The sequence below is a fragment of the Ranitomeya imitator genome, chromosome 10 (assembly GCF_032444005.1).
Source record: "Ranitomeya imitator isolate aRanImi1 chromosome 10, aRanImi1.pri, whole genome shotgun sequence".
NCBI lineage: Eukaryota > Metazoa > Chordata > Amphibia > Anura > Dendrobatidae > Ranitomeya > Ranitomeya imitator.
Window position 1 is genome coordinate 146,332,427 of NC_091291.1, and position 15,604 is coordinate 146,348,030.

Consider the following 15,604-nt stretch of genomic DNA (forward strand, 5'->3'; position numbering starts at 1 on the left):
AACAATGTTGTCCTCCTTGGTCGTCTCCCATGAAGTCCACTTTGGCTCATACAACGACGGATGTAGTGATCTGACTGATGTTCCTTGAGCTTGAAGTTCACCTTTAATCTGTTTAGTTTTTATGGATCTTTTGTTACCATTCGTATTATCCGTCTCTTTGCTTTGTCACCAATTTTCCTCCTGCGGCCGCGTCGAGGGAGGTCGGCTACAGTCCCATGGATCTTACATTTCTGAATAGTATGTGCAGCTGTAGTCACAGGAACATCCAGCTGCTTGGAGACGTCTTATAACTTTTACCTGTAACATGTCTGTCTATAATTTTCTTTCTAATCTCCTCAGACAACTCTTTCCTTCGCTTCCTCTGGTCCATGCTGAGTGTGATACTCACCATGTCACCACACAGCACAGTGAGGATCTGTAGCCCTATATACCGGCCACTCACGGATTCCAGGATTGTAGACCCCTGTGATGAGTGGACACACCGCGATCTAACATGGCCCTTTTGTCACATTATTTTCAGGGGAACCATCATTTCTGTCCAGGGTCCGGGCCGATTTCATGAGTTTTTTTTTTTTTTTTTAATTCTGTGGAAGCATGGCTGAAAAGCAATGTCTGACTTTCATTTCCTCATTTTCTTAGCTCTTTTATTATTACTTTTGTCAGATTCAAGTTATTTCTGTGACCATTGTGGGTTTTTCTGTCATTAAACGTGGGCTAGGAACAATTTTGACCACGTGTGTATATTCAAAGCTCGACTATCGCTTTATTCAATTGTTGGATCATCTACTTTAGTTCTTGCAAACAGTGGACCCTACCCATCAACTGCGGCCCCCTGCGACATACAGATTTGCTATAATGATTATGAAGATGTTCAACAGTGTTCGCATACTTCATTTGGAAATAAAGGTACTGTCACACTAGACGATATCGCTAGCGATCCGTGACGTTGCAGCGTCCTCGCTAGCGATATCGTCCAGTGTGACAGGCAGCAGCGATCAGGCCCCTGCTGGGAGATCGCTGGTCGGGGAAGAAAGTCCAGAACTTTATTTCATCGCTGGACTCCCCGTAGACATCGCTGAATCGGCGTGTGTGACACCGATTCAGCGATGTCTTCACTGGTAACCAGGGTAAACATCGGGTAACTAAGCGCAGGGCCGCGCTTAGTAACCCGATGTTTACCCTGGTTACCAGCGTAAAAAAACAAACAGTACATACTTACATTCAGCTGTCTGTCCCTTGCCGTCTGGTTCCTGCACTGACTGCTGGCCGTAAAGTGAAAGCAGAGCACAGCCACAGCGGTGAGTCACCACTGTGTGACTCACCGCTGTGCTGTGATTTCACTTTCCAGCCAGCAGTCAGTGCAGGAACCAGACGGCAAGGGACAGACAGCTGAATGTAAGTATGTACTGTTTGTTTTTTTACGCTGGTAACCAGGGTAAACATCGGGTTACTAAGCGCGGCCCTGCGCTTAGTTACCCGATGTTTACCCTGGTTACCGGGGACCTCGGGATCGTTGGTCGCTGGAGAGCTGTCTGTGTGACAGCTCTCCAGCGACCAAACAGCGACGCTGCAGCGATCCGGATCGTTGTCGGTATCGCTGCAGCATCGCTAAGTGTGACGGTACCTTAAGAGTAGCAAGTAGCAAAAGGGAATGCTTCTGTTGACGGACCTTGCCTGTATTAGGTTCTCAATAGTGATGAGCGAATATACTCCTTACTCGAGATTTCCCAGCACGCTCGGGGGTCCTCCGAGTATTTGTTAGTGCTGAGATTTAGTTTTCATCGCGGCAGCTGAATGTTTTACAGCTAGTAGCCAGGCTGAGTACATGTGGGGGTTGCCTGGTTGCTAGGGAATCCCCACATGTCCTTATGCTGGCTAACAGATGTAAATCATCCAGCTGCGGTGATGAAAACTAAATCTCCGAGTACTAACAAATTCTCAGAGATCACCCGAGCGTGCTGGAGAAATCTCGAGTAAGGAGTATATTCGCTCATCACTAGTTCGCAATGTAAATTATTTCCCCAGTTACCATGTTTTTACTTGTTATTCATTTCATTAATGTGGACAAGTCCTTGCCGTGTGCATATAGTATACACATACGTGTCACCATCCCTCTTAGTTTGGATCTGTCCCTCTACTTGTAGCAAACATTACAGTTGTGCACTTTCCTGGGCCACATCCACAGAGCAGGAAATAACTGTGTCTGCGCCCCACTCGCCCCACTCATGAGACAAAGTAGACATCTGTATCCCATGTGCCACAGGTTTCAGACACTGCTCAATCACGAATGACCCCTGACCCACTGGGGTCACCATGTACTGGCAGCAATGGCTGCTGGCATTCTGTGCACAGATTAACCCTCATGGTGATAAATCACAATCAACAAATATGTCCTTTCTAATATTTCATTGCTACAACCGTGGCTATAACTCATCTCCCAATTAGTATTATGCTGACAAGTAATGGGTAGAATATCCCGTAGATATAGGTCTTGTGAAAGAGCCATTTTATATGGAGATCTGCATTTTGCTTCTATGTTTTGGTATATGTAAAATGAATGGTCATGTACAAAACGTCATTAATCTATAGGACTAAAGCAGATACAAATGTCATGAATGGTTGCTTGCATTTCTATAATAGTTTGCAGTTCAAGCTTTTCTGCTTGCACATAAACAGATTGACTTAGAAGAGCCTTGTAATTTACATTACAGAAAGCGTCCCCCTTCTCCGGGGTTGTAGTAGGAGGAGGATTGCTGTCTGCATTTCACACACCAATTGCTTCCAGATTGTAGGACATGAAATACTTGCATGAACCACAATCCTCCTGGGAGGTAACGCTGTCAATCACAAAAGGCTTGTTGGACTGACACATGGCATGGATACATGTCATACAGTTAGGGCCAGAAATATTTGGACAGTGACACAATTTTCGCGCGTTGGGCTCTGCATGCCACCACATTGGATTTGAAATGAAACCTCTACAACAGAATTCAAGTGCAGATTGTAACGTTTAATTTGAAGGGTTGAACAAAAATATCTGATAGAAAATGTAGGAATTGTACACATTTCTTTACAAACACTCCACATTTTAGGAGGTCAAAAGTAATTGGACAAATAAACATAACCCAAACAAAATATTTTTATTTTCAATATTTTGTTGCAAATCCTTTGGAGGCAATCACTGCCTTAAGTCTGGAACCCATGGACATCACCAAACGCTGGGTTTCCTCCTTCTTAATGCTTTGCCAGGCCTTTACAGCCGCAGCCTTCAGGTCTTGCTTGTTTGTGGGTCTTTCCGTCTTAAGTCTGGATTTGAGCAAGTGAAATGCATGCTCAATTGGGTTTAGATCTGGAGATTGACTTGGCCATTGCAGAATGTTCCACTTTTTGGCACTCATGAACTCCTGGGTAGCTTTGGCTGTATGCTTGGGGTCATTGTCCATCTGTACTATGAAGCGCCGTCCAATCAACTTTGCAGCATTTGGCTGAATCTGGGCTGAAAGTCTATCCCGGTACACTTCAGAATTCATCCGGCTACTCTTGTCTGCTCTTATGTCATCAATAAACACAAGTGACCCAGTGCCATTGAAAGCCATGCATGCCCATGCCATCACGTTGCCTCCACCATGTTTTACAGAGGATGTGGTGTGCCTTGGATCATGTGCCGTTCCCTTTCTTCTCCCCATCATTCTGGTACAGGTTGATCTTTGTCTCATCTGTCCATAGAATACTTTTCCAGAACTGAGCTGGCTTCTTGAGGTGTTTTTCTGTCTATTTTTGGTATTGATGAATGGTTTGCATCTAGATGTGAACCCTTTGTATTTACTGTCATGGAGTCTTCTCTTTACTGTTGACTTAGAGACAGATACACCTACTTCACTGAGAGTGTTCTGGACTTCAGTTGATGTTGTGAACGGGTTCTTCTTCACCAAATTAAGTATGCGGCGATCATCCACCACTGTTGTCATCCGTGGACGCCCAGGCCTTTTTGAGTTCCCAAGCTCACCAGTCAATTCCTTTTTTCTCAGAATGTACCCAACTGTTGATTTTGCTACTCCAAGCATGTCTGCTATCTCTCTGATTCTGCTCTCTATCTGATTTTTTCTTTTTTTTCAGCCTCAGGATGTTCTGCTTCACCTCAAATGAGAGTTCCTTTGACCGCATGTTGTCTGCTCACAGCAACAGCTTCCAAATGCAAAACCACACACCTGGAATCCACCCCTGACCTTTTAACTACTTCATTGATTACAGGTTAACGAGGGAGACGCCTTCAGAGTTAATTGCAGCCCTTAGAGTCCATTGTCCAATTACTTTTGGTCCCTTGAAAAAGAGGACGCTATGCATTACAGAGCTATGATTCCTAAACCCTTTCTCCGATTTGGATGTGGAAACTATCATATTGCAGCTGGGAGTGTGCACTTTCAGCCCATATTATATATATAATTGTATTTCTGAACATGTTTTTGTAAACAGCTAAAATAACAAAACTTGTGTCACTGTCCAAATATTTCTGGCCCTAACTGTAATTGTCATCAGCTTCGCTTTTCAATGCTACAACAGTCCTGGCCATCATGGTTTAGCTCAGCATTCACACAAATCAGTAGCCATGTTCTAATAAGCTTGATAACCAGGGCGGCTCCAGAATAATCACTTTAACATAAATACAATCCTTCTTGTGTATGAAATGATTGTATTATTTAGTCTGTAGCATCACTGCCGCCCTTTGACAGATCTCTTCATTTTTATGACTATATGGCGCTTAAGTCTTATACATATACTGTAAAGAAGAGGTTTATTCTGAGGTCTGGAACAGTTTGGTGTTCTGCAAGCAATAACAATTAAATGGTGAACATTACACATATAGAAAGAAGCAGTGTTACTGGTATTAATATTAACCAGTTTTGTGACTATGGGAGCGAATTAAGAAAAGCGAAAGTCACAAAACAATGACAGCACGTTGTAAGCAGGCCACTCATCACCTACGATCATTCAGATGTAAAGTTCCTCATGTTCTGTAGGGACCTCCTCTCCATAGTGTTATTAATATGTCCCTACGCTTCCTTTACATTCAGGTAGTTCCTCGTTGGGCTATTCTGCACCTTCACACACCGACCAGTCCTCGCGGGCGACACCTAAGGAGGGTAAGTAGCCAGACACTACCTCTCCTGCACATGTTTAACTTTATACTACAGAAGAGCAATTTCCCTTGAAGTGTTCAGTGTTGGATGCATTGGGATATTTTTTGCCTTAGATGATCTTTGGGCAGCTTTCGGTTGATTGCAGATTACATGCACAAGTTATGGCTATTCCATATAGGTTAGTACACAGGAATGTACTCGTATGATCATGGCCCTTTAGGTAATCATCACATTGTGCAGATCATTACTGTGACTGCGTTCCTGAGATCTATATAACCGCTTGATCTGTACTGAGATGAACCAAGGTGGTCCTCATGTGAAGGGAGCGGCTGACTGCTGATGCTCATTATCAGGATTCCCTATTAATTAGGTTACTATAGAAAGCGAATGATGTACTGATCATTTTCCCAAATAATCAATGTCACAATATCTAATCAGGCCAGCAGAGCTGATCAATATAGTGATCACACAGCTCAGGGAACGTCTACCACATAGTGACTGGTACTAGCGCCATAGCTGCCATCTCCTATAGATATTACCAGTGGATCCACCTCTCTAGGATATGGCGGTGTCTTCCACCCTAGCATACAGAATGCTGCTCCCAGTTTATATGGTGATCATAGTGCTGCCATTCTGTGCACTGCAGATGGATGTATATGGACTTGGCTCGTATGAACTGTTATAAACCAGCGGCACTAGGTCATCACCATTACGGCAGAGGCGGTATCTGATGGGAGAGAGCACATTACATTCTCATAGCAGATTGTTCACACTGCATTTCCTTATTTTTTCCTCCCTGATAATCTTCAATGAATCTCGTGTGGACTGACAAAACAGCTTTGTTAGTAACAGTAATGAGCCTCCAAATCTGGGGGAGAGCAGAGACTGTGGTCGGGGGGGGGGCCGTGAGATGACATCAGAGGACGTCTGGTTTGGAGGGAGAAGGACAGGTCTCGGGGGAGCCCATAGAAATGAATTCATAGTGTTAGTTAACCATAAGAAACAGAACTACTTCTATGTGGAACCAGAGAGGGACGGACACTTTATTTCTAGAGGAGAAAATACTTTCAAACTATTCAAGAAAGTCTCTTTATAATGGCCAATTGTGCAAACGACTAAGAATGGCTGCTACAGAGGCCTACTCCTGAAAAATGACACGTTATTAACTTAGTAGATGTCACATACATTGGCCATAGTCGTCGTGCCTGCCTAGGACCTGTCATTGAGCCCTGGAATCAGGCAATCATCCCCAGAGAGCAGAACCCTACTGGAGCAGATGGACCAGGGACTGGGGCTCTCCAGAACACGCTGAGGTTTTATGGTTCGTCACATGAATCTCTGATATTCTAAATGGGATTCTGTAATAGCATAGTGTTACTTAATAGCAGATACAACGGCAGATCTACAAATTCAGAGACATTACACCACCGGTACAGGTACCTCACTGCCTCGACTAGAGCCCGGGACAGAGGGTTGGCTACCAATAATCGGATTTACGTCCACTTCATGGACAGCAATGTTCTACATCCGAGGCAAGGCTTCATACAGCCTGTTTTCCCCGTGATATTCCAGAATTCTTCTCTTGATCTGACCTTTTCTATGAAGCTCTACAGTTCACAACCTCCTTTTATCTTGGTCAGTTCCTGAAATAAGCCCCTTTAGTCACAGACTGATTCGTGCTCGCAGTTAAGAGTGAACATTTATGAATAAAAAACCCCTCTGATATCAGAGCCCCATAAAAGTACACTACATTTAGGAAAGCCCCACGGACAGTACATGAAGGGGTGGAAGGCCTGCACAGCCCAATGGGGCACTTCAGAGGCCTGTGCCAGGACTTGGTCGGGGTCTCAGCAGTCAGATACATACCAATCACAAGGCTTTCCCCTTTAATGGCGACGGCTGGTTGGTGATGTACCCACTATTGCATTTTGTAGAAGATATAATTAAGGAAAGCCACTAAAATCTATAGCATAGGTATGGTTTTATAGGAGCCAAGTCCCCCACATACCTGTATAAATGGTTTAACAGCGTTTTGGTGACAGACTCCCTTTAACATGAAAGCAGCATCAGTGTGACTTATTATACACATACTAGCCACGTGCAGGGATATTTGGTAAATGTCCATAGTAACTGGAAGTGAATAACACATTGTAAAATGTAAGAGTTCACACTTAATGCCTGACTCCACGCCATCTTGGTGTGCAGCGTCCTCGTGAAGCTTCTTTCTTCCACTCATCCCGTTCCATAAATGCTCCAGCACCCAGCTCTGCCTCTCGCTCACACTAGGATACATGGCAGTAATGCAAGAAGAAAATGCAGCCTAGAGGTGGCATCAGGGCACAGGCCTGCCCCCAAGGTGGATAGCAAGTGCCATCATGCACATGGCACAGTTTGCTTCTAGTCTGTAGCCAAGCTAAATGGTGAGAGAACTGTTACACCACAGAGCTACAGTATAAAAGGATGGTGAGAGGAGAAAAATACTGAGGACAGAATGATCAGAGCTGCAGCGGGGTTCACTGTGCCCGGATGGCACTACATGGCTAACAAATGACTGTATGGTGGCTGGGGGTCTCCCACCTCACTGTATGGTGGCCGGGGGTCTCCCACCTTACTCTATGGTGGCCGGGGGTCTCCCACCTTACTGTATGGTGGCCGGGGGTCTCCCACCTTACTGTATGGTGGCCGGGGGTCTCCCACCTTACTCTATGGTGGCCGGGGGTCTCCCACCCTACTGTATGGTGGCCGGGGGTCTCCCACCTTACTGTATGGTGGCAGGGGGTCTCCCACCTTACTGTATGGTGGCCGGGGGTCTCCCACCTTACTGTATGGTGGCAGGGGGTCTCCCACCTTACTGTATGGTGGCAGGGGGTCTCCCACCTTACTGTATGGTGGCCGGGGGTCTCCCACCTTACTGTATGGTGGCCGGGGGTCTCCCACCTTACTGTATGGTGGCCGGGGGTCTCCCACCTTACTCTATGGTGGCCGGGGGTCTCCCACCTTACTCTATGGTGGCCGGGGGTCTCCCACCTTACTGTATGGTGGCCGGGGGTCTCCCACCTTACTCTATGGTGGCCGGGGGTCTCCCACCTTACTGTATGGTGGCCGGGGGTCTCCCACCTTACTCTATGGTGGCCGGGGGTCTCCCACCTTACTGTATGGTGGCAGGGGGTCTCCCACCTTACTGTATGGTGGCCGTGGGTCTCCCACCTTACTGTATGGTGGCAGGGGGTCTCCCACCTTACTGTATGGTGGCCGGGGGTCTCCCACCTTACTGTATGGTGGCCGGGGGTCTCCCACCTTACTGTATGGTGGCCGGGGGTCTCCCACCTTACTCTATGGTGGCCGGGGGTCTCCCACCCTACTGTATGGTGGCCGGGGGTCTCCCACCTTACTGTATGGTGGCAGGGGGTCTCCCACCTTACTGTATGGTGGCCGGGGGTCTCCCACCTTACTCTATGGTGGCAGGGGGTCTCCCACCTTACTGTATGGTGGCAGGGGGTCTCCCACCTTACTGTATGGTGGCAGGGGGTCTCCCACCTTACTGTATGGTGGCAGGGGGTCTCCCACCTTACTGCATGGTGGCCGGGGGTCTCCCACCTTACTGTATGGTGGCCGTGGGTCTCCCACCTTACTGTATGGTGGCCGGGGGTCTCCCACCTTACTGTACGGTGGCCGGGGGTCTCCCACCTTACTGTATGGTGGCCGGGGGTCTCCCACCTTACTGTATGGTGGCCGTGGGTCTCCCACCTTACTGTACGGTGGCCGGGGGTCTCCCACCTTACTGTACGGTGGCCGGGGGTCTCCCACCTTACTGTATGGTGGCCGGGGCTCTCCCACCTTACTGTACGGTGGCAGGGGGTCTCCCACCTTACTGTATGGTGGCAGGGGGTCTCCCACCTTACTGTATGGTGGCCGGGGGTCTCCCACCTTACTGTATGGTGGCCGGGGGTCTCCCACCTTACTGTATGGTGGCCGTGGGTCTCCCACCTTACTGTACGGTGGCCGGGGGTCTCCCACCTTACTGTACGGTGGCCGGGGGTCTCCCACCTTACTGTACGGTGGCAGGGGGTCTCCCACCTTACTCTATGGTGGCCGGGGGTCTCATACCCGAGTGTATGATAGCAGGAAACCTTCTGTCTGTATATAGCGGACTGTATGGTGCACGGGGTCTCTGAACAATGCATGGTGCAGGGGTTTATAAATGCTGTTTAGTCTTTGCCCACCTCCACAGCAGATTGGTTTTACCATGTTAATGGCATGGTACAATAAGAGCCCATCGTCATCTATAGACCGCCCTGAGGAGGCTTATCAGTGCATTTAGCAGAAGTCACACCAGGCCTCGTTGCAGGTGCAGCTTTTGTGCATCACATAATGGGCTTGTGAGCTGAAGTGTCTGTCGCCTCCATCTCTGCCCTTGTACCTGGGTGAGCACAGCTCTCACTGTCTCAATCAAGGTGCATTAGCAAGACAAAGGCTCGACAGTCAGCATTTTCTCCAGACCAGACTTTGATGGCAACCGACAAAAGGTTCCTTTAGATTGATCACATTAGACCTCTAAAACCTACACATGAAGCGCAGGCTACGCTTTTGTCTCTGGATGTCTCAGCCCTTATCCCCCTAGATATGCTTCTGTCTCCCCTCCATTATGGACCTGTACGCCTCTCCTATTTTGCACTGACAGGTGCTGAGTGATCTGGCAAATTCAGCTCAAATAAACTGATGATTGGGCCGGTATTCTGCAAAGAGGGTTAAGAAAACTAATCCATTAACCCCTTCAAGACCCAGCCTATTTTGACCTTAAAGACCTTGCCGTTTTTTGCAATTCTGACCAGTGTCCCTTTATGAGGTAATAACTCAGGAACGCTTCAACGGATCCTAGCGGTTCTGAGATTGTTTTTTCGTGACATATTGGGCTTCATGTTAGTGGTAAATTTAGGTCAATAAATTCTGCATTTATTTGTGATAAACACGGAAATTTGGCGAAAATTTTGAAAATTTCGCAATTTTCACATTTTGAATTTTTATTCTGTTAAACCAGAGAGATATGTGACACAAAATAGTTAATAAATAACATTTCCCACATGTTTACTTTACATCAGCACAATTTTGGAAACAAAATTTTTTTTTGTTAGGAAGTTATAAGGGTTAAAATTCGACCAGCGATTTGTCATTTTTACAACGAAATTTACAAAACCATTTTTTTTAGGGACCACCTCACATTTGAAGTCAGTTTGAGGGGTCTATATGGCTGAAAATACCCAAAAGTGACACCATTCTAAAAACTGCACCCCTCAAGGTACTCAAAACCACATTCAAGAAGTTTATTAACCCTTCAGGTGCTTCACAGCAGCAGAAGCAACATGGAAGGAAAAAATGAACATTTAACTTTTTAGTCACAAAAATTATCTTTTAGCAACAATTTTTTTATTTTCCCAATGGTAAAAGGAGAAACTGAACCACGAAAGTTGTTGTCCAATTTGTCCTGAGTACGCTGATACCTCATATGTGGGGGTAAACCACTGTTTTGGCGCACGGCAGGGCTTGGAAGGGAAGGAGCGCCATTTGACTTTTTGAATCAAAAATTGGCTCCACTCTTTAGCGGACACCATGTCACGTTTGGAGAGCCCCCGTGTGCCTAAAAATTGGAGCTCCCCCACAAGTGACCCCATTTTGGAAACTAGACGCCCCAAGGAACTTATCTAGATGCATAGTGAGCACTTTGAACCCCCAGGTGCTTCACAAATTGATCCGTAAAAATGAAAAAGTACTTTTTTTTCACAAAAAAATTCTTTTAGCCTCAATTTTTTCATTTTCACATGGGCAACAGGATAAAATGGATCCTAAAATGTGTTGGGCAATTTCTCCTGAGTACACCAATACCTCACATGTGGAGGTAAACCACTGTTTGGGCACATGGTAAGGCTCGGAAGGGAAGGAGCGCCATTTGACTTTTTGAATGAAAAATTATTTCCATCGTTAGCGGACACCATGTCGCGTTTGGATAGCTCCTGTGTGCCTAAACATTGGCGCTCCCCCACAAGTGACCCCATTTTGGAAACTAGACCCCCCAAGGAACTAATTTAGATGCCTAGTGAGCACTTTAAACCCTCAGGTGCTTCACAAATTGATCTGTAAAAATGAAAAAGTACTTTTTTTTCACAAAAAAATTCTTTTCGCCTCAATTTTTTCATTTTCACATGGGCAGTAGGATAAAATGGATCATAAAATTTGTTGGGCAATTTCTCCCGAGTACGCCGATACCTCATATGTGGGGGTAAACCACTGTTTGGGCACTCGGCAGGGCTCGGAAGAGAAGGCGCGCCATTTGACTTTTTGAATGGAAAATTAGCTCCAATTGTTAGCGGACACCATGTCGCGTTTGGAGAGCCCCTGTGTGCCTAAACATTGGAGCTCCCGCACAAGTGACCCCATTTTGGAAACTAGACCCCCCAAGGAACTTATCTAGATGCATATTGAGCACTTTAAACCCCCAGGTGCTTCACAGAAGTTTATAACGCAGAGCCATGAAAATAAAAAATAATTTTTCTTTCCTCAAAAATGATTTTTTAGCCTGGAATTTCCTATTTTGCCAAGGATAATAGGAGAAATTGGACCCCAAATATTGTTGTCCAGTTTGTCCTGAGTACGCTGATACCCCATATGTGGGGGTAAACCACTGTTTGGGCGCACGGCAGGGCTCGGAAGGGATGGCACGCCATTTGGCTTTTTAAATGGAAAATTAGCTCCAATCATTAGCGGACACCATGTCACGTTTGGAGAGCCCCTGTGTGCCTAAACATTGGAGATCCCCCAGAAATGACACCATTTTAGAAACTAGACCCCCAAAGGAACTAATCTAGATGTGTGGTGAGGACTTTGAACCCCCAAGTGCTTCACAGAAGTTTATAACGCAGAGCCATGAAAAAAAAAAAAAAAATTATTTTCTCAAAAATGATCTTTTAGCCTGCAATTTTTTATTTTCCCAAGGGTAACAGGAGAAATTTGACCCCAAAAGTTGTTGTCCAGTTTCTCCTGAGTACGCTGATACCCCATATGTGGGGGTAAATCACTGTTTGGGCACATGCCGGGGCTCGGAAGTGAAGTAGTGACGTTTTGAAATGCAGACTTTGATGGAATGCTCTGTGGGCGTCACGTTGCGTTTGCAGAGCCCCTGATGTGGCTTAACAGTAGAAACCCCCCACAAGTGACCCCATTTTGGAAACTAGACCCCCAAAGGAACTTATCTAGATGTGTGGTGAGCACTTTGAACCCCCAAGTGCTTCATAGAAGTTTATAATGCAGAGCCGTGAAAATAATAAATACGTTTTCTTTCCTCAAAAATAATTATTTAGCCCAGAGTTTTTTATTTTTCCCAAGGGTAACAGGAGAAATTTGACCCCAATATTTGTTGTCCAGTTTCTCCTGAGTACGGTGATACCCCATATGTGGGGGTAAACTACTGTTTGGGCACATGCCGGGGCTTGGAATTGAAGTAGTGACGTTTTGAAATGCAGACTTTGATGGAATGCTCTGCGGGCGTCACGTTGCGTTTGCAGAGCCCCTGATGTGCCTAAACAGTAGAAACCCCCCACAAGTGACCCCATTTTGGAAACTAGACCCTGAAAGGAACTTATCTAGATGTGTGGTGAGCACTTTGAACCCCCAAGTGCTTCATAGAAGTTTATAATGCAGAGCCGTGAAAATAATAAATACGTTTTCTTTCCTCAAAAATAATTATTTAGCCCAGAATTTTTTATTTTCCCAAGGGTTACAGGAGAAATTGGACCCCAAAAGTTGTTGTCCAGTTTCTCCTGAGTACGCTGATACCCCATATGTGGGGGTAAACCACTGTTTGGGCACACGTCGGGGCTCAGAAGGGAAGTAGTGACTTTTGAAATGCAGACTTTGATGGAATGGTCTGCGGGTGTCACGTTGCGTTTGCAGAGCCCCTGGTGTGCCTAAACAGTAGAAACCCCCCACAAGTGACCCCATTTTAGAAACTAGACCCCCCAAGGAACTTATCTAGATATGTGGTGAGCACTTTGAACCCCCAAGTGCTTCACAGACGTTTACAACACAGATCCGTGAAAATAAAAAATCATTTTTCTTTCCTCAAAAATTATGTTTTAGCAAGCATTTTTTTAGATTCACAAGGGTAACAGGAGAAATTGGACCCCAGTAATTGTTGCGCAGTTTGTCCTGAGTATGCTGGTACCCCATATGTGGGGGTAAACCACTGTTTGGGCACACGTCAGGGCTCGGAAGTGAGGGAGCACCATTTGACTTTTTGAATACGAGATTGGCTGGAATCAATGGTGGCGCCATGTTGCGTTTGGAGACCCCTGATGTGCCTAAACAGTGGTAACCCCTCAATTCTAACTCCAACACTAACCCCAACACACCCCTAACCCTAATCCCAACTGTAGCCATAATCCTAATCACAACCCTAACCCCAACACACCCCTAACCACAACACTAATTCCAACCCTAACCCTAAGGCTATGTGCCCACGTTGCGGATTCGTGTGAGATATTTCCGCACCATTTTTGAAAAATCTGCGGGTAAAAGGCACTGTGTTTTACCTGCGGATTTTCCGCGGATTTCCAGTGTTTTTTGTGCGGATTTCACCTGCGGATTCCTATTGAGGAACAGGTGTAAAACGCTGCGGAATCCGCACAAAGAATTCACATGCTGCGGAAAATACAACGCAGCGTTCCCGCGCGGTATTTTCCGCATCACGGGCACAGCGGATTTGGTTTTTCATATGTTTACATGGTACTGTAAACCTGATGGAACACTGCTGCGAATCCGCAGCCAAATCCGCACCGTGTGCACATAGCCTAATTCTAAAGGTATGTGCACACGCTGCGGAAAACGCTGCGGATCCGCAGCAGTTTCCCATGAGTGTACAGTTCAATGTAAACCTATGGGAAACAAAAATCGCTGTACACATGCTGCGGAAAAACTGCACGGAAACGCAGCGGTTTACATTCCGCAGCATGTCACTTCTTTGTGCGGATTCCGCAGCGGTTTTACAACTGCTCCAATAGAAAATCGCAATTGTAAAACCGCAGTGAAATGCGCAGAAAAAAACGCGGTAAATCCGCCATAAATCCGCAGCGGTTTAGCACTGCGGATTTATCAAATCCGCAGCGGAAAAATCCGCAGAGGACCAGAATACGTGTGCACATTCCTAACCCTAACCCTACCCCTAACCCTACCCCTAACCCTAACCCTACCCCTAACCCTACCCCTACCCCTAACCCTACCCCTACCCCTAACCCTAACCCTACCCCTAACCCTACCCCTAACCCTAACCCTACCCCTAACCCTAACCCTATTCTAACATTAGTGGAAAAAAAAAAATTTCTTTATTTTTTTATTGTCCCTACCTATGGGGGTGACAAAGGGGGGGGGGTCATTTATTATTTTTTTTATTTTGATCACTGAGATAGATTATATCTCAGTGATCAAAATGCACTTTGGAACGAATCTGCCGGCCGGCAGATTCGGCGGGCGCACTGCACATGCGCCCGCCATTTTGGAAGATGGCGGCGCCCGGGAGAAGACGGACGGGACCACGGCTGGATCGGTAAGTATGATAGGGTGGGGGGGGACCACGGGGGGGGGGGATCGGAGCACGGGGGGGGGGATCGGAGCACGGGGGGGGGAATCGGAGCGCGGGAGGGGTGGAACGGAGCGCGGGGGGCGTGGAACGGAGCACGGGGGGGCTGGAATGGAGCACGGGGGGGTGGAACGGAGCACGGGGGGGGGGGTGGATCGGAGTGCAGGGGGGGTGATTGGAGCACGGGGGGGTGATTGGAGCACGGGGGGAGCGGACACGAGCACGGGGGGGAGCGGAGCACAGGGCGGAGGGGAGCCGGAGCAGTGTACCGGCCAGATCGGGGGGGTGGGGGGGCGATCGGAGGGGTGGGGTGGGGGCACACTAGTATTTCCAGCCATGGCCGATGATATTTCAGCATCGGCCATGGCTGGATTGTAATATTTCACCCGTTATAATGGGTGAAATATTACAAATCGCTCTGATTGGCAGTTTCACTTTCAACAGCCAATCAGAGCGATCGTAGCCACGAGGGGGTGAAGCCACCCCCCCTGGGCTAAACTACCACTCCCCCTGTCCCTGCAGATCGGGTGAAATGGGAGTTAACCCTTTCACCCGATCTGCAGGGACGCGATCTTTCCATGACGCCGCATAGGCGTCATGGGTCGGATTGGCACCGACTTTCATGACGCCTACGTGGCGTCAAAGGTCGGGAAGGGGTTAATGACGGATGACTGGCACCTGCACCTGAGCAAAGAGGAACCAAAAACACATCCATGCACATTTATTATGTGGTTTGCACCTTTATTTAGTGGGAATTTCACATATTAAACAGTCACATCAAAAATTGTAATCCCCTCCCATATCCCCAGTCACAATTTGTCAGACAAAATATTAAAAAGGT

General features: G+C 46.9%; 1 protein-coding gene across 2 annotated transcripts in view; it reads left to right on the forward strand.

Annotated features, from left to right (window-relative positions):
- The window catches only part of FLI1 (Fli-1 proto-oncogene, ETS transcription factor), a 98,055-nt gene that overhangs the window by 60,464 nt on the left and 21,987 nt on the right, over positions 1-15,604 (forward strand). For both annotated transcript variants that reach the window (XM_069741062.1, XM_069741061.1), the window contains exon 5: positions 5,073-5,141. In XM_069741062.1, coding sequence (XP_069597163.1) covers positions 5,073-5,141 — 69 coding nt within the window. The remainder of the gene's footprint in view (positions 1-5,072; positions 5,142-15,604) is intronic.